Source organism: Sorghum bicolor, chromosome 2 (assembly GCF_000003195.3).
Source record: "Sorghum bicolor cultivar BTx623 chromosome 2, Sorghum_bicolor_NCBIv3, whole genome shotgun sequence".
NCBI classification, from domain to species: domain Eukaryota; kingdom Viridiplantae; phylum Streptophyta; class Magnoliopsida; order Poales; family Poaceae; genus Sorghum; species Sorghum bicolor.
Genome location: NC_012871.2, coordinates 74,177,177 through 74,195,959, shown reverse-complemented (window position 1 = coordinate 74,195,959; position 18,783 = coordinate 74,177,177). Strand labels below are relative to the sequence as shown.

General features: G+C 44.6%; 3 protein-coding genes across 6 annotated transcripts; 1 reads left to right on the top strand and 2 right to left on the bottom strand.

Annotated features, from left to right (window-relative positions):
* On the bottom strand, positions 170 to 3,229 carry LOC8063525 (ras-related protein RABA5a). Of its 2 annotated transcripts, none has more exons than XM_002461040.2 (4): positions 2,860 to 3,229; positions 1,234 to 1,630; positions 630 to 961; positions 170 to 498 (listed from the first exon to the last, which is right to left on the bottom strand). In XM_002461040.2, exons 2-3 carry the CDS (start codon positions 1,571 to 1,573, stop codon positions 633 to 635), a joined length of 669 nt encoding a protein of 222 aa, XP_002461085.1. In that variant the 5' UTR covers positions 1,574 to 1,630; positions 2,860 to 3,229; the 3' UTR covers positions 170 to 498; positions 630 to 632. The 2 variants fall into 2 exon arrangements, with proteins under 2 accessions (XP_002461085.1, XP_021307933.1); XM_021452258.1 differs by having other exon boundaries at positions 170 to 495.
* LOC8079377 (transmembrane protein 64) lies at positions 8,291 to 10,511 on the top strand. Of its 2 annotated transcripts, none has more exons than XM_002463197.2 (5): positions 8,291 to 8,449; positions 8,595 to 8,940; positions 9,301 to 9,537; positions 9,655 to 9,875; positions 10,026 to 10,511. In XM_002463197.2, the coding sequence occupies exons 1-5, from the start codon at positions 8,358 to 8,360 to the stop codon at positions 10,291 to 10,293; spliced, it is 1,164 nt and encodes a 387-aa protein (XP_002463242.2). In that variant the 5' UTR covers positions 8,291 to 8,357; the 3' UTR covers positions 10,294 to 10,511. The 2 variants fall into 2 exon arrangements, with proteins under 2 accessions (XP_002463242.2, XP_021307932.1); XM_021452257.1 differs by having other exon boundaries at positions 8,592 to 8,940.
* On the bottom strand, positions 15,478 to 18,419 carry LOC8063524 (anaphase-promoting complex subunit 13). 2 transcript variants are annotated; one of them, XM_021452465.1, is made up of 4 exons: positions 18,206 to 18,419; positions 18,053 to 18,115; positions 16,496 to 16,585; positions 15,478 to 15,817 (listed from the first exon to the last, which is right to left on the bottom strand). In XM_021452465.1, exons 1-3 carry the CDS (start codon positions 18,297 to 18,299, stop codon positions 16,521 to 16,523), a joined length of 222 nt encoding a protein of 73 aa, XP_021308140.1. In that variant the 5' UTR covers positions 18,300 to 18,419; the 3' UTR covers positions 15,478 to 15,817; positions 16,496 to 16,520. The 2 variants fall into 2 exon arrangements, with proteins under 2 accessions (XP_021308140.1, XP_002461083.1); XM_002461038.2 differs by having other exon boundaries at positions 16,496 to 16,582; positions 18,206 to 18,416.

Genomic DNA, 18,783 nt, shown 5'->3' with positions numbered 1-18,783 from the left:
GGTTAGTAGCACGGTTCAGGTGTGCACCTTTCATTTTTACAAAAGATTGATCACATCCCGATACACAAAACGTGGAGCACGATTTGGCTACATTTCGCAAAGAAGGGAATTCGAAATTTACCAATGCCCCAATAAATCCTAATAGGCTAGGAATGGTGAAAGCACAGGGTCAGGTACTTAGATATCTAGGTTCGGAGTAATGCAGAATGAAAGAACGGTTTCGGGCTAGAATGATGTAGAATGACACGACAGTCAAGTTGGTCGCACATTCTCTTTACACAATCATGTATATCAATACCTCCCACAAGGATCAATCGAACTATACATTGATTTCCTCCGACGGGAAACACCAACTTTCATACAACCAGCCTCGCCAGCTTACCTTTAGAACAAGAACATGGAAAAACAACTTTTCACAAATCGGACCTGCAGGTTTACATGCCCAGATGTGTCCTCCCAATCCTATCGCTCTCCATAATGGTAGTCCTGGTGGTCCTGCTGGTTACATCGACAAAGATCAATCACGGTACACACCATTGTAAATATTACAGTGCGCAACTGAATCAGATGGTTATTTATGCGACCATGTCTAGAGAAATTGAGGTGGAGAATGGGGAGGGAGGTCTTACAGGTCATGAAGAACAGCACCACCTCCCACCACTGCTTGTTTGGTTGGTCTCACCCTGCAGCACCACGGCTTTCCCGTTGCTTAGCGACTGCAGCTCGCTTTTCTTCTGCTCTAGTGATTGAAACACCTTCCTGCTTAGTATGCTGTAGATCTCCTTAACGACAGTTTGAAAAGCTGCTGCAACATTTGACGAATCCAAAGCTGAGGTTTCCATGAAGAAGAGGCCCTGGGCCTCCGCCAAGGCTTGTCCTTCCGCAGTGCTCACCTCACGTGCATGCTTCAGATCTGTTTTGTTACCCACCAGAATTGTGACGACATTCATATCGGAATGAGCTGCATGTAACCAAAACAGGTCAGAAACGAAACAAGATCATATAAAACTTATAAGGAAAATGAACCTAGCGCTGAAATTTATAACAAGTATACTTGGTTTTGAGTTGCACTTGTTCATGGTCAGCTTCAAGGCAATTTGTTCGTAATGGCAAAGTACACTAATTCTAAAACTCAAATCATTCTACATGACCTGAGCTTGGTCTATTGACTAGGAACGTATGAAGCAAACTTGAACCAGGTTTGCTGGAGTTAAGTAAAATATTGGTTCTTACTGTGCAGTTCATTGAGCCATCGACCAACACTATCAAAAGTCTGACGCCTGCTAATATCATAGACGAGAAGAGCTCCCACAGCGCCCCGGTAGTAAGCAGAAGTTACTGCTCGAAAGCGCTCTTGTCCAGCAGTGTCCCATATCTGAGCTTTAATCTCCTTTCCATCGATTACCAACTTTTGTGTCTGGAACTCCACTCCTATAGTGGACTTAGAGTTTGGGTAGAACTCATTCCTTGCAAATCTTGCTAGCAAGTTTGATTTACCAACAGAGGAATCCCCAAGCAGGACAATTTTGAAGAGATAATCCTGGCTTTGTCCATCATCTCCATCATAGGCCATTGTGGAACAACTCTATAACTACTGCTGACCTTCTAGGTCTTGACAAAATCACAACACCTGTCATGTGTAACATATAAAATTTCTTAGTTATATCACAAAACAAACTCTAAAGAACTAGGAATATGTCATATTCAGACCCCTTTGGAAGGAAGGAATTTCACAGGAATAGTATAGGATTTCATAGGAATCAGTTTATTTTCACAGGAAAAATGCAGAAAACAGGACAAATTCCAGCATCAGCTTGAGCAAGTTGAAACTTACAACATGCCTCCAACAAAAGAAAGCTTGAACAGAAGCACCACAATCAATTGGATGCAAAGTAAAGTTGGTAAGCACACAGAGAGATCTATGGTAAACTATCAGTAATAGTTGTATATTGTTTTAACTCTTCACAATTTTGTTTTAAGAAGAAAACCCTCTTGCAATAACGAAGCCAACAAGAGTACAAGAACAGGACATAAGAGAAAATGATGTATAATGTGAATCAGTACGTCTGCCCTTAAATCGGAACAGATCGTCCTGGATCTTGAAAAGTCCAGGCAAGCCACCGCCAAGTTCTGCGAATAACATGAAAAAGTCCCAACAATAGCACTGGATTGCCCGATACGTAGTTTGTTCCAGCATATAACACCAATAAAACAGTGTGAGTGAAGCCTCTGCCTGCTATTCTCGACAATCCATGCACAAAACTGTCCACGGACACGCAGTGAACCCAATGTGGCTACACACCCCCATTTCCAGAAAGGAGACACGCAAGGGGGGCAAAACAATGTGGTACGCCCACATTAGGCACGAGGCACCTGCAATCGAGTCATTAGTGTCCCCGACGATCAGCTACACATGGCATCAACAGTAATTACCCGAAACCCGAGAGATTTTGATCACCTACCGCCAAAAGTCACATTCCCGCAACAACGCCCGCCTCGGATTGACTTCCGTCCGCATTGCTCGCGGGACCGCACGGACCCAGCTGACTTCCCTCCAAGTCAGGACTCGAGCTCACAATGCACGCTGCCACCCGGGGAATTTACCGGGGAAGTAAAATGTAACGGCGCCTTGGCTAGACTGATCTCGCGATTTCAGAGGAACAACGAAACGAAATCCACGGACCCAAATTGGCACGGCGCCACGGAGCAAACGAAATCCGCGACGAGACGAATCGAGAGATGGAAACGCTTGGATTCGAATGGAGAAGAAAAACAAAACTAACCAACAGAGCGAGAGAATCTCATTCCATTCCATCCCATCCCATCCCATCCCATCCAAGCAAGCCTGGGGTTACTCACCCGCACGAGAAGAAGAAGAGGCCGCCAACAGCGTCCTGGTGGATCTCCACTCGACCCCAGCTAGGCCGTCGCCGGCGGGCGGCGGAAGTGGGCAGACCGTACGGCAGGGGCAGGGGATCCGGCAGCAGGGTGGGAGTGCGGACGCCGCGACGGTCGGGGCAGGGCGGTCGACGGCGGCGTGGACTCGGGGGAAGCTGGCTAGGTTTGGTGGTGGACTGGAGGGAGACGAGGCGGGGCGCGCGCGTTGGTGGAGGTGGAGGTGAGAGATCTAGATCCCCGGCCACCCGCGTCCAGCGCTGGTGCCCGTGTGTTCCGCCCCTGTGCCCTGTGGTGGAACTCACGTACCGCGTGGTCTGCCTGCCGGAGCACCAGTGCGCGACGCACACCGCCCCCTTTAAATTTCCAGCCCTTCTACTGTCCTGCCACGAAATTTTACCCCGAGAGTTTGTAGTCCCTCAGACCCTACTCCTAAAAAATTAATATCTTCCAGAAAATACTCCTAAAATTAATAGAGACGAGTATTGTTAGATTAATCGTATAATGTGTTTTTAATAAATGTGTTTGAAGATGTAAATATAGATATAATTTTATAAACCTAATTTAGTTTAGATATTTAATCCAACTTCATAGGAAGTGATTATTCTTGTTCTTTCTTCTTTTTTTTGCGAGTAAAGAGGGAGAATTTTTTTGGTAGCCATAGACTATTCTTGTTCTTTCGGGAGGAGTATACCCATCAAATCTAAAGATCTTTTGTTATAAATACCGCAAACATTTAGAGCAAATTGTATGGAATGTTGCTTTATGACGCGTGTCTTTGTTTTATTTCATAGTTTTTTTAAAAAACTTTAAGGCCTTGTTTAGTTCGCAAAGAAAAAAATTTCGTGATATTGTAGCACTTTCGTTTGTTTATGGTAATTATTGTCTAACCATAGACTAACTATGTTAAAGATTCATCTCGTCAATTCCGACCAAACTGTGTAATTAGTTTTTGTTTTCGTCTATATTTAATACTTCATGCATGCGTCTAAAGATTCGATGTGATGAGGAATCTTGAAAAAATTTATGTTTTGGGGTGGAAGTAAACAAGGCCTTAAAGTTGTGTTGATCAAGGGCTCTTGGTACACTGGTGGTGGTGAAGCTTTTTTTTTGGGTGGGGGGGGTTTCAATTAGTGGAGCTAAATTTGTTTTGCAAAAAATATTTAGTAAAATAGCTTTTTCGACTTGTTGAAAATGATAAAATGGCGATAACATCCTTCTATTTTTTATTTTTCCGTTCATTTTCTCTCACTTATTTTACCTTTACCTTGTTCAGTTCGCAAAAATTTTGGATTTTTGACACTGTAGCAATTTCGTTTTTATTTGACAAACATTGTCCAATCATGGAGTAGCTAGGCTTAAAAGATTTGTCTCACGATTTACAGATGAACTGTGCAATTAGTTTTTGTTTTTATGTATATTTAGTGCACCATGCATGTGCCGCAAGATTCGATGTGATGGAGAATTTTGAAAATTTTTGGAAAATAAACAATGCCTTATCTTCTCTACCGCAACTCCGCAAGCACGTCGCCTCGGTTTCTTGTCTCTGACTCTTCTTCCCTTGCCTCCAACCTATCCCGGCGCACTCGCACCCACAAAAGGAGGTCCACGGCTCCACGCTCGCGCCGCCGTTGCTCCGATGCTCCGGTTCGTCGTTCGTCCGTCCGTCACGAGACGCACGGTCACGGACCAGCGTTGTCCACGCGCATGTAGGGCATCTCGGAACAGGCCGTAAGATTGAGGTTGAGCTAGTGCATGTTCTTTCGAGTTTAGCTCTTGAATCAGTCAGTCATTTAATTAGTATTTTTTCATAAATAAATTAGTAAATAGTATTTTTAATTATGGTTTTTCAAGCAAATGAACAGATCAGAAGCTTGTTTTACTCCTCTAAGCGGCTCTAGTCAACATGATTTTAGGGGATTCACGCTCAAAGTTGTTTCCCACAAGGCCGTTTGGGCTTGTTTAGTTCCCCATTTAAAAACTTTTCACTTATCTTATCGAATCTTTGGATATATACATGGAATATTAAATATAGACAGAAAAAAATTGCACAGTATAGTTGTAAATTGGAAGACGGAACTTTTAAGCCTATTTAGCACATGATTAGTCATAATTGCTACAGTAATCTACGTATGATGGCGGATTAATTAGACTCAATATTTTTCCTAAACGGTATACAGTGGGTCACCCATCGTTTAGTCATTATTCGAGCTAAACAGTCGATTAAATGGTCAATTAAACGGACTAAACGGATGATTAAACGGAAACGGTGTACCACTATATAGCGTTTACACGGCATTTAAACGGTCCAAACGGCCGTTTAGGCGAGCAGTGGTTAGACTTAATAAACTCATCTCAATTAGACTTAATAAATTTGTCTCACAGTTTCCAAACAAGCTATGTGGAATCCGGACTAAAGCTCCACCAAATTTTAGTATGAGATTTCACTCATACTAAAGCTCCACCAAATGGTGCATGAGGTTTTATTATGAGTGATCATAAATGACCTACGGTGATAGCCAGTGTAGGAAGAATCAATGTGGTGTATGTTACGTTAAGGCAAAGATCTAGACGGGTCTTGCAGCTCTATATGCAGTAATAGACCACGGTATGTCTCCCAACTGTATTGGAGTCTTGACTCTATAACTTTAGTAGAGGCTATTCAGTCTCATCATTTTAATTTTTCAGCTTTGTAGTGTCCTGTTTAGAGAAGGAAAGTTTTATTTGGGTTGATGTTGTCCATGTGTCACGCTATAGTAATTAGAGAAGGAAAGCTTATAAAAACTTCTATAAGTTTAGAGACTCGTGAAATAAATGAACCCCTCAGGAATGAGTAAGTGCAAACTCTGTTTAGAAAAGGATAATTAACGAGTAGTTTCGTCTTAAGTTAGTGGCAGCATATTTATTGAAGAAAGAGGTAGAAAAAATAAGACTCCAAGTCTTATTTAGACTCCAAGTTCACATTTTTCGAGGTAATAAATAACTTTAGACTCCATGATAGTGTCTGCATTGTGAGTGCCCTAAGACAAAGAATAATTTATGATTAATGCTATCGTCTTGTCGAAAATAAAATGCCAAGGTCTTGTTTGAAATAGCCATTTCCTAGAGCTGTGTCCACTGTCCAGTGAAACGTTACTGCCAGTTTGTTTTCCTTACTTTTTATCATAAAAAAGCTTTGTTTTCCTCTACTGCAGCTTCGTCCAACACAGTTCCATCAGGCGACTATACTGTACGCCGGTTCTCTGCATCTCGCGCCGGTGGGGGCACGGCACGGAGCACGGAGGGAGGATTGAAAGCAGCCGCAGCAGCAGCTAGCGCGGCGCGGCTGCCGTGCGGGCGAGCGCGCTCACGGACACGGGCACGCACTGGCGTTGACAAGCAAGTGGAGCCGGCTTTGGAAAGTCCTGCTGGAGTGTTGGTCCGTCCGTTCCTGCCCGGCACGGCAGCGCTCTGTACGAGCGATCAAACCGGCGTACCACCATCGCCACACGGCAATTAGATGCACCGTCGCATCGGCGTTCCACCCACGAAAGTTTGCTGTACGACTCGGATGTTTGATAGTATTAAATATAGCTTAATTATTAAATTAAATGTACGACGAATTAATTACATTTAATAAATTTATTTCGCGTATTTATAATGACTTCTGTTGTTATACTCGAAATAAATTTATTAAATGTACGACGAAATTTTTAGTATTCGAACACCTTATAGGAATCGATGCATTGTCGCAGGCACCAACTGCCTGTGTGGTGTACAGCGAGGCGAGGCCAGCCCAAGCCGGCAAAGTTACAGCAGCCACCCCGCCAGCTTGCTTGCGGTTGCAGTTGCAGGAGTAGGAAGCAAAGCACCTAGGATTTGTGTTTTTCTTATCAGTGTTCTTGAGCTTTAGGACAACACATCAAGAGTATCAGATGAAGATGGTCCATCCACGCCCTTCGTCAATTCTTTGCTTCCGATCCCGTTTTCCTTTTTTCGATCTTTCCTCTTTTCCTTTTTTCCATGTCTTTATTTATTTGAATGTGGGGCATTGTTTTTCCTCTAAACTCAGTGATATCAACAAATGCAGTTGTTGAGCGGTAAGTAGCAAAGAAATGCTCTAGATTAGCTCTGTTCTTTAGCACTGCTTCAACGAGTTTTTTTTATATAAAAATAGTATTTTTCTTTCATCATATTTTACATCTTTATTAATATAAGCTAAATTTCAGTGAAACAAACAAAATTATCAGTATAGATCAAACTTCAATCAAACGAGCCAGTGACGGCCTTTGTACTCAGGGGATGTTTGGTTAAAGAGTTTAATAGATATTGTAGTATTTTCGTTTTATTTGACAATTAGTACTCAATTATGAATTAATTAGAGCACTCACAATGCAGACTCTATCATAGAGTCTAAAGTTATTTATTATCTCGAACAATATGGACTTAGAGTCTAAATAAGACTTGGAGTCTTATTTTTCCTATCTTTTTCTTCAATAAATATGCTGACACATCAGCAAAATATCATAAATAATATGTTATTAATTGTCTTGAACTATGTGATAGAGTCTTATATTATGAGTGCTCTTAGGTTTAAAAGTTTTACCTCGTAAATTACTTTTTAGCAATGTTTTTAGTTTTATAAATTGTATACATTAAATAGTCCATACATATGTAAACATTCAATATGCCGACGCCAACCAAACCCGCGCGCTTCGGCTGGTTTTCCTTCACCGGAATCCGCAAAAATGAAATTCCAGTCTCACACTGTTTCTTCAAAGCAGCAGCTGCGGCAATGCAATGAATCGCGATGAACCATCATGTCCACCAGCCATTTCTGATCTCCCATCCCAGTCGTCCTACCAGTAGCCGCGCTGCCGTATGCACATGGCCGCTGCCCGCTGCCCAGGCAGGCAGCACAGCGACGCACTGCAGCAGCTACTAGCACCACTCGAGCAAGCTAGCTAGAGTCAGCCTATAGCTAGCGGCAGCGCGGAGGAGGAGGCGACAAGCCACAGTGGCCACCTGCGTGCCTGCCTGCCGGCTCCCCTCCCCTGCAGGCTGCAGCCTGCAGCTACATGCAATAGCCCACGCGTCGGCTTGCCTGCCACTGACACCACCCCGTCCCGCTGAGCTGATCGGTCACAGCAAGTCACATCGTTAGTCCGTTCAGGTCCATTTTCCTTTTCGGGATAGCGTGCGACTGGGGGGGGGGGGTTGAGATGATGGGAGGGAGACGTAAGTGGGCCCTGAGGCCCAAGTAGATAGTGGGCTGTGCTGATCATTAGCGACGGGCCTTTACTAGGCCAACAGCCAGCCCGCGCCCTACTTTTGGTTCTTTTAGGCCCATGTAGGCCCACCCACCTCTTCCCCTTGCACCTGCCGCAATCCTCGCGGTTGGCAGAGGAGGCCGAGGCCGAGATTGTTCGACTCCGACTTTGATCTCTTTCTTCCCCTCTGGCTCTCCTCCCGTTTGGCTCGCCATGACGCGAGCCCCCGCCCCAGCAGCTGCTCCCGGCGCCGAAGCAACCGCGGCGGCGTCCCCGGCGGGCGAGCGCGTTGAGCAGGCAAGCACGTCAGTACGCGTGCGGGTCTCCGCCATTCCATTTCCTCTGCTCTTCATTCTCAATCGGTCTCGTCGCCGCGCCGCGCCAACGTGCCGTGGCGTATTGGTGGTCTGATTGGGGTGACATGCGTGCGTCTGGCTTTTGGTTCAGCAGCTCGCGGGCGACGACGGGTTCGCCGGCCGTGCCTGGACCTGGAGGACGTCCGGAGGCGCCGAGCGTCGCTGGGACCGGGAGAGACGGTGGCGGAGGGCCCGCGCGGACCGCGGAGGGCGACGAGCGCGCGCGTCTGGTCGTGACGACGATGCCGCCGCCGGTGGGCGCCACGGCGGCGGGGGGCGTGGCTGTGGCCGTGCCTGTGCAGGCGCCTGAGACCAGGCCGTGGGCGCGGTCGAGGTCGATGTCGTCCGTCACGTGGGCGAAGCTCGTGGTCGGATTGCTGCTCCTCGTTCTGCTCGGCTACGCATTCTTCAAGTGGGGCGTCCCGTATCTCTCGGAGAAGGTGAGGATGCTTCTCATCTGACCGGTCTCCCATTAGGACCGCTATATATCAAAGCAGGTAGTGGTATCAATCAATTAATCCTCCGGATTGGCCGTGAACCTTGGTCTTCTCTCTCGATCAGTCCAAAGGAATTGTGCGTGATTAATCTCACAGGTCATAATCCAGCAGACAAGCTTCACATATGATTTATCAGTCAGATGATGGGTTATCACATCACAAATAGTCATGTTGTTACCCTACTTAAGTTTTTTCTTAAGAATCCCCAAATTTGTGCAGCGGATGACATTTAAGTTTTCCACCGCATTTGTCATGGTGATGCTTTTGTGTTGCATTTTATGTACACCTGATATGATATTGCAGGTAATCATGCCAATTATTCAATGGGAAGCAAAATCATTTGGCCGCCCCGTGTTAGCGGTGGTCATAATCACTTCTCTAGCGCTGTTCCCTGTGGTGTTGCTGCCTTCTGGTCCTCCAATGTGGTTAACAGGAATAGTTTTCGGCTATGGTATCGGCTTCTTGATCATCATGGCCGGTGTCACCATTGGCATGTCTTTACCTTATTGGATTGGCCTATTGTTTCGTGACCGCCTGAATGTAATGTTTCTAAACTCCATTTGATCATGAGCTACGATTCGGTATATTTTCTTATTGTTTGATGTCCTGGATCGTAGTTTGCTACCCTTCTGCTCTCATCTGTTTGCTGACATGCAGCTCTGGTTGGAAAAGAAATGGCCACGACAGATTGCTCTGATTAAACTGGCAGGTCAAGGGAGTTGGTTCCAGCAATTCCGGGTGGCTGCATTGCTAAGAATCTCACCGTTCCCATATCCATTGTTCAACTATGCTGTAACTGTGACGGAGATGAAGTTCATCCCTTACATATGTGGTTCGGTTGTTGGAATGGTGCCTGATGTGTTCATCAACATCTACAGGTTAGATTCAGACCAACAATTCATAGCTAGCTTAGTAATGACTCCAATAATTTTATTGCTATCAGGATACTAGTCTAGTTCAGTAGTTGGTCGTAGACTGCAGTTCAATCAGAATCGACATAATCATATCTTTGCGTTGCTTTTGTGCAGTGGGCGGCTGATACGCACATTGGCTGAGCTGAATTATCACGAGCACCGAATGACAACAGTTGAGATAGTGTACAACGTTGTATCTGTAATTGTTGCCATCGTCTTTGCGATTGGATTTACAGTATATGCGAGACGAGCTTTGGATAACATGGAACGTTCCGAAGCCATCTGCACTGAACCTGTCGGCGCCCCTGCCGGATCGACTGAGTTCAGAGATCAGCTTGAGGGATGTTCAACTGCACGTTCCGTACCAATCGATGTTGTATAATAACAAATACTGTACAGTACACGTGTAAGGACTGATTGCTTTAAAGTTCCATTAATGTACATATTCATGTACATACAACATGCTAGATTGGTAGAAGAAAAAGCTTAACGGTGTAACTGCTACGTACTAGTATACTGTAAATCTGTACTGTCCTGACTCCTGATGCTGTTAAGCTGTTGCTGTTCAGGCGCGCATGTTGTGTGATTATTGCTTCTTCAGAGATCAGAGTTCAGACATGCATATTATATTGCATGATGGCCTTTAGGCCTTAGCTGATTCTGTCTATCAGTATCAGTATCAGTATAATGCAGGCATGTTGTGTGCCTACTGGCGGTCTTCCTACTGAACTTAAATTTGCTATCTGCCGGTGTTCATTTATTTACCGAAACGACAAGATAAAGGAGTAGCTTGTAAATTCGTTCATACTGAATTACTGATACATTGAGTTTTATCATTACAGTTACTAAATGGTGCTCACGTCAAAGGAATTTTGAAGAACGTGGCATTGTTAAACGTTTGCAGAGTACTTGGAGGTTACAGTAGAGTCTTGCAAGATGCACCGACAACTGACCACACGCTTCTTGACATGATTCTACTGGTAATTTATCTTGGCGCCAGCGATAAGTGATCTTTATATCTTAGCAGCTTAAAATCAGGGGGGCATTCGTCGCCGTCCCTGGCAGGAACAGAGAATAAAAAAAACTGTTCATTCGATACAGATTGTTATGCTCATATTACTCTGGATTAAAACAACCCAATTGCAGCACCTTTCTCTTCTTCATTGGCAAGGCAGAGGGAGATCAAGAGGTGGCTGTCACATCACATATTCAAATTCAGGAGGGAGAGCCAATCAAGGGCCTTGTTTAGTTTCCAAAAAATTTTGCAAAATTTTTCAGATTTCTCGTCATCGATGCATGCATGGAGTATTAAATATAGACGAAAATAAAAACTAATTACATAGTCTGGTCGGAATTGACGAGACGAATCTTTTGAGCCTAGTTAGTCCATGATTGGACAATATTTATCAAATACAAACGAAAGTGCTACAGTGCCTGTTTTGACAAAATTTTTGAAACTAAACAAGGCCCAAACGTTTCCAAGAAAACAGAGTCGGTTTGGGCCTTGTTTAGTTGTAAAATATTTTGCAAAATGTGAATAGTACCAATTTCGTTTGTATTTGACAAATATTGTCTAATTATGGACTAATTAGGCTCAAAAGATTCGTCTCGTCAATTCCGACCAAACTATGTAATTAGTTTTTATTTTCATCTATATTTAATACTTTATGCATACGTATAAAGATTCGATGTGACGGAAAATCTGAAAAATTTTATAAAACTTTTGGGAACTAAACAAGGCCTTTTGAATTACACAACACAGGTGAAAAACACCCGGGCCTTGTTTAGTTCCGAAAAGATTTCGGATTTCGGTAATGTAGCACTTTCGTTTGTTTGTGACAAATATTATCCAATTATGAACTAACTAGGATTAAAAGATTCGTCTCGGGATTTTCAGTTAAACTGTGTAATTAGTTTTTGCTTTCATTTATATTTAATGCTTCATGCATGTGCCGCAAGATTCGATGTGACGGAAAATCTTGAAAACTTTTTGCTTTTTGGGTAAACTAAACAAGGCGCCACTCACACTGACACGCACAAAGGACCACACACTACTTTCGACACCATAATACAGTAGTAATGGTTTATTCACAGTGAAAAGATGCGATGGTTCAATCGATCGAACAATCGGAGACGAAGAGGCACCCGTTGCAATGCAATCGTCATGGGTCACGCGGCCAGCCCGCATTAACCCACGCATCCGACGCGGCGCCGCTTCAATCCGCCGCCACAGACGATGCAGCCAAGACCATCGCCTCCACCTCCACCTCCACGGGCTGCTCAGCTGTCTTTGCGATTGGTACTCCGGCAAGATCACAAGTCATTCTAAGAATTTTAGAGAGTTAAAATTTTTCAAGTTTGACTAAATTTATATAGTAAAATAATAATATTTTTATATCAGCTAAGTATCATTAGATTCTTTGTTAGTTATATTTTAATAGTGTATCTATTTTATGATATAAAATCTTTATATTTCTCTTTATATTTTTTATCAAACTTAAAAATGTTTTGACTCTTAAAGATTTTTAGAATAACTTAATGATTTGGAACGGAGGGAATATATGCGAGGCGACGAGCCCTGGATAACATGGAACATTCCGAAGTCATCTGCGTTGATGAACCTGTCAGCGGCTCAGCGCCCCTGCTTTGCTGGATTGACTGGAGTTCAGGTAGGCATATTGATTGCCTGATGGCCATTAGCTGATTCTGTCTATCAGTATCAGGCAGGCATGTTGTGTGACGACCGGCCGGGCTCCCAACTGACAACTTCAATTTGGTCTCTGTCTGTGTCTATCTATTTACTGATCAAGCCCACAAGACAAAGGAGTAGCTTGTTATGATTCGTTCAATCGTGCTGAATTACCGATGCTGCATGTACGCCGATGCACTGATTTTCATACAGGTACTAAACGATCGATGCTGACGTCGTCAAAGGAGTTAAGAAAGAAATGTACAGCACGGCCTCCTGTTCCCCCCGGCCGGCCCTTTCATTCATTCAAGACCGGATCGCACATCGCAGCATGTCGGCATTGTTAAAACGTTTGCAAAGTACTTGGAAGGTACAGTACAGTCTTGCAAGATAGCTAGCCATGTGCATGGCGTACTAACAGAGGTGCCATACACATGATTACTACATGAGCATGGCGTACGTGGAGGGAAGTGGTGGTTGGTATGCGTACGAGCCAGCCTACGAGCTGAGGCTTCGCACACCATGGCTTTGCGATCATGCAGCCACGCATGACGCATGTATTGGTCGACGTGGCCGGCCGTGGGCCTGTGGGGTGTGGAGCGCCCAGCCTCGATGAGATCAGCACGGGGAGCCGCCGGTGCCGGAGGAGGAGCCGGCGGAGAGGCTCCTGTCGAGGTAGAAGGCCCGCAGCCTGGAGCTCCTGCTGCTGGCGGTGCTGGCGGAGTGCGACAGCACGGGGAGCCCCCACTGGGAGGAGAAGACGATGGCGGGGCAGTCCGCGGCGGCCTCCGCGGCCGCCACCGCCGCCGCCACCCGCCGCACGAGCTCCGCGACCAGCGCGGCCACCCGGCGCGCGGGAAGCAGCAGCAGCAGCCGCACCAGGCGCAGCCGCAGCCGCAGCCGCTTCCCGCCGCTGGGCGTCGTGGTCGTGGTGGTCCCCCACCTCCCCGCCGCCTTGCACGCCCTCCTCCGCAGCCGCAGCGGCCGCCTCGCCCTGACGACGACGCTCCCGCCTGCCGCAGGCGACTCGCCCTCGCCGCCGCGCAGCCGCTGGTACCGGCACGCCGAGCGCGGCAGCAGGCCGTCCCTCGCCGTGAGCACCTCGAGATGGCCCATGTGAGGTAGCTAGCTAGCTAGAGGTGTGGACGTGTGGTGGTGGTGGCTGGCCGGTTGTGTCTGGGGGTGACGAAGAGTGAATTGGTGGTGAGCTCAGTGATTAGCTGTAGGAGGGAGGTGGATATGGAGCGTAGTACGTGGGGTATATATAGCCGTGGAAGTGGAACGGCGGTGGGAATTATTGCGAGCTCGGCCGAGGCCCGGCCGGCACATGGGATGGGAGAAAGGAGTCATCTCGTCCCCCCGACTCCGTCGTCTCCGAGGCCCGGCGCCAAGTTGGCGACTTGGCGAGCAGAAGAAACGGGCGGGCGGGGGCGGCGCCTACGGCCTGATTGCCTTTGACGCATGCTTTCCGTTCCGAACTTCCGATCCGCCACCAGCGTGTTATTTTAGAAATAAAAATTGGTGGTGTGCATATGCATGATGCCTAGTTGTGCTGCACTCTCAGAGATCACCCTTCATGTTCATGACGATGCATGCTCAGGCCAAATTATATTAATAACAGTTGATACGCACATATACTATTCAGTATTGAGTTAATTAAGCTCGATCATCCAGTTCACTAGTTCAGTTTTGGGAGTTGATGATAGATGCTGCTGCGTAGTATGCATGCATGATTGTACAAAGTTCATTTTTTTGGGGGGTTGGGGGGGGGGGGGGTATAGTAGAGCATGATGATCCTCTAACGGTACCAATTATCATGATCACCAATAGAGCTCCAATGATATGTTACATTGGGACCAATACTGCATGTTGGAGTTAGTACAAAGTTTCAGTTTCGAAATTTTAAACGTGACCTGAACCGAATGCATGCATGCAGTCTCTCAAGGTCACGGGTTACTGTGATTTGTGAGTGAGTATAAGACGGACACGATCTTCTTAGTCCCGTGTGTGCGCGCGCGCGAGCTCGATCAATACAGGAGTTTAATTACGATATCATGGCGTACGATAAAAGCATATTCTGCCACACCACACGATGATTGTGGCCATCATTAAACGATCACTTCACAGTTTGTTTAATTTATTTAAACGTTGATGCTCTGCTCTCTTGCATTGCCGTAGCGCAAAGAAACCACCGCTTTTCTGCCAGAACGAGAGCCTGGCATCGTCACCAAACGTACGTGGAACGTATATAAATATAAACAAGTGGCAACTGCAAGAAACTGTAGACAGATTCTCACAAAACCAGCAAGAGCTAGCGCATACTGTTGTACTACATACATCATGATGAACTTTGTACGAAGGCAACGCATGAACTTTGGTAAGGGTGAATGCATGCGTATGGTAGGTTTTCTCGTTAGGCCATCATGTGCCATCATTAGCGAGGCATAAGAAAAAGGTCACTAGAGGCCAATGCAAATCATGGCCAATGATTGGGAAACGGCCGGCCCGGATGATTTGTTGTGGCTTTAGTAATGATACGATGCGGCTTTGACAGCTCAAGTGTTCAGCCTAACACGCCGTCATGCCCTTTGGTAGGACGCAACTTGCGACGTAGATATATACAGGCCAAACCGACTTCAAGAGAAGAATGCAAATATGCAATGGATCTGCATACCAGCTGCTGAGTCAGTGACCATTGCATGCAGAGCCTCTCTGGAAAGGGCGTGAAAGAACAGACGCGCATGCCGTACAAGTACAATTTACAACTAGAACTACCAGTGCCATGTGGCAGATGTTTGTAGTACCAATTAAGCATGTGACTGCACCGGACCCATCCAAGTAGAACAAGAAGTTAGCAACCACAGGTTGGAATGCAAGTACCGAAACATTCTCTCCATGCTAGGTTAAGAAACACTAGCAATCAAGCACGAGCCTCAAAAGGTCATGGAAGACATTCAGCAGTAGGTTATCACAAGGCGTGCCATCATGTGCAAACAATCTAGAGAGCTTGAATAGACAAATAGCAGTCATCGTCACCGGAGATTTTATAACAGGCTAACACAAGGCTCAAATCCATCATGGGGGGAATATCTGGAACACTTGCATAAACCATATTTTAAACTAAGTTCAGACAAACATTCGGGCAGCACGGCGAAGAAAGCGCAATGTACTACGCAGCTCGTAGACCCTTAGCATTGAATCTTCAGCTCTAGAGGCACTGCAAGTCATACCGAATTAGAAGGATTAATTAGCACACCTGCTCAAATGCAACATGGACAGATAAACCTCTGCAACTGACAATTTTTTCAGAGAGCTTGTCATACTTTATTATTATTATTACAGTATAAACAGCTGCTGAATTCAAACTTTACTGGTTTTGCTACGATTCTTGCATTTTACGTACAAAACACAACATAAACTGCTGCTGAATTCAAAAATTCACTGGTTTTTGCTATGATTTGCATTTTAATACATGCAAAATAGTAACAGTATTCAATTTGGCTTCCATTGTGACCATTCCCGAGGACATCTGATTGCCACTAAACTTGCAAAACTAACCCGTGAAATTACAGACAAGCATGAATTCGTGTCACATAATCAACCTTTGACTCTTAACAAATTCCAGAACAGATTATTGATATCTTTCGCATATGATAGGCTGATAGCCTTCAATTCATCTAAAGAGATTATAGTTTTGGACTTTTGCTTAAACAAAGGCAGAAGGTATCTTCTGGAAAATTCAATTTTATTAGATACAAAAACAGATATAAAATGCACCACACCCCCAAACATGTAAAAACACAAGAACTGTCTAATGAGACGACTTTAGAGTGTACCCTAAATGAGTGTAATCTTCATCGTTTCAGGCCAAAGTGAAGGTAGGGGTAATTCTTACCTTGTAGAATGTAGAGCATGAAAGATCAGAGATTTTCCAAGGCAAAATCACGCCATACATCCCCTTGTGCTGGTTGGTTTTCCTGATCTGCTAAGTATTTACAGCATCATATAAAAAATTCCAGTATCTGAGCCAATGGTCATGAAATAGTACAGCATTTACTTGAATGTTGGCTTAATAGTACAAAACATTTAAAAATATATGTCTCAGGGATGTACTGCCAGCAGTTACCAGTGCCAAACAATTTATACCTTTTAAGGATGAATTTCTCGAAACCCCAAATTTGACATTATGTAAACTGCAGGGAGATACTTTAGAGTAAAATAGATTTGTATTTGCAGAGGAACACCCCACCCCTGCACCCCACACACCACCACCACCAAACCACACCATACCCCAGCTTATAAGTTAGAAGTACTACTATGACAAAACACTTTCCGCTCCACCCCTTTAACAAAACTTGGGCTCAGTTTACTCCCCACACTATTTCAATTGGTCCAATGTACCTCCTAATGAGATTTGTGATGCTCTTAACCTATGAAAAATAATTATTAAAAAATCTAATGTACTTTTCAGTATATGATATGATGTCATTTGTCACTCCAAAAAAAATGAACTTTAAACTTAACTTGTATGCAGAGCAACAAGAAAGATGCATCTCATTGCGGAGTAGATCATACGAATTGAAATAGTTTAGATAAGTAAATTGATCCGGAAGTTTCTTAAAAGGTAAGGTAGACAAACTTGATTGTTGGGGGCTGTAAAATGGACTTCTTATTGAAACGAGTCATGTGAATCAGCATGTTAATGCAAGTCATAAATGCCAGCAAGTGACAAGTTCACAAGTCTCACCAAGCACTTGACTAGATTAATAGTTTGCTAGACACCATATAAGCTATTAGCTATTCATTTAATATATGGTTTTGTTTTGCTCCAGGAAATACTCCAAAGTAGGAAGGGCATATAAGATATAGCATGCATAAACTGCAGCCAATTTAGCAAATGGGAACTGCAAATAGCATTGCTCACCAAGCACATCCTACAAAATCAGTTCAAGCCATACAGTAAGGCACTAATTTATCCTGCTCAACCGTTACTTGATTTTAATTTTCATATGAATACATGAATAATTAGATATTCTTCAATATCTTTATAGGTGGATGTTCTCCAACATTCAGGCAAAATAGATCTAAAAGGAACTATGTTGGAATTGTCGATTTCCATGTGATATAGTTCCTATTGGCAGTTTAATTAGAGGGGAATCTAATTGTCTATCTCGATGGGGAATGCTGACAGTTCCAACATTTTGTTCACTAGGCACTAATTTCTTAGTCTGATTCGCAGTTGTGCCAACAGAAGGTTTATGCATTATGCATAACCGCATATCACTTAAGCCCAACCAACCATCATCTCTAGTCCGCAATAGGCAACTAACTCTGACTACACGCATCCGGAGGTTGCTTTCGGTTATAGTCAGACGCAGATCATAACCGGAACGCAATGCAACTCTTCGACTAGGTAAGAGGAGGAGATGAGCAAACGGGGCAGCGAGCATACTGGCAGGCGCTGGATCCTCGGCGTCCTCAGTCTTGACTGCCATGGCCGGCGGCACGGGGATGTCTGCAAAACCAGACAAGGTGAATCGACAGATCCGTTGGAGAGTAAGCGATTAGGTCACCGGCACAAGGAAGGGCAAGGGAGGGGACGCACCGTCGGCGGGGAGGGTGTCGCGCATCCACTGCTCGTCGACGACGTCGATGAGGACGCCTAGGCTCAGGCCCAGCTCCTGCTCCAGCCCGCTCATCTCCTCCTGATTCCTGAACCTCCTCTTCCTCGGCAAACGGCAATGGCGGCTCGAGTGTTCCCGATCGCTCTTTCCGTTCAGGAAAAAGTCTACTTAGGTCGCTCAAGTCTGATTTTCATACCTAAACTCTAAAACTAGACAAAATACATCCCTCAACTTTTAAACCGTGCACATTACATTATTGACATGGTTTTGAAAACGGTTTTACCTTTTTCTTTTTATTTATTTTGGCTAATTTTTTTTGAAAAATCATAGTAAATCACATAAAAATCATAAAATAGAAAACTCAATTTTGTTGGACTTCAGATCAGTAGATCTACACGTTAAATATATAATATAGTATGTTCTAGTACAAATTTTTTTAATGCATCTTTAGATCTATGTTTTTCTGTATTAATTAGACTAATTATAGCTACATTTTCTATGGTCTAATTGTGATGAAATTTATATGGTGAGCTAATTATTCAATGTTTGAGTTATAGTA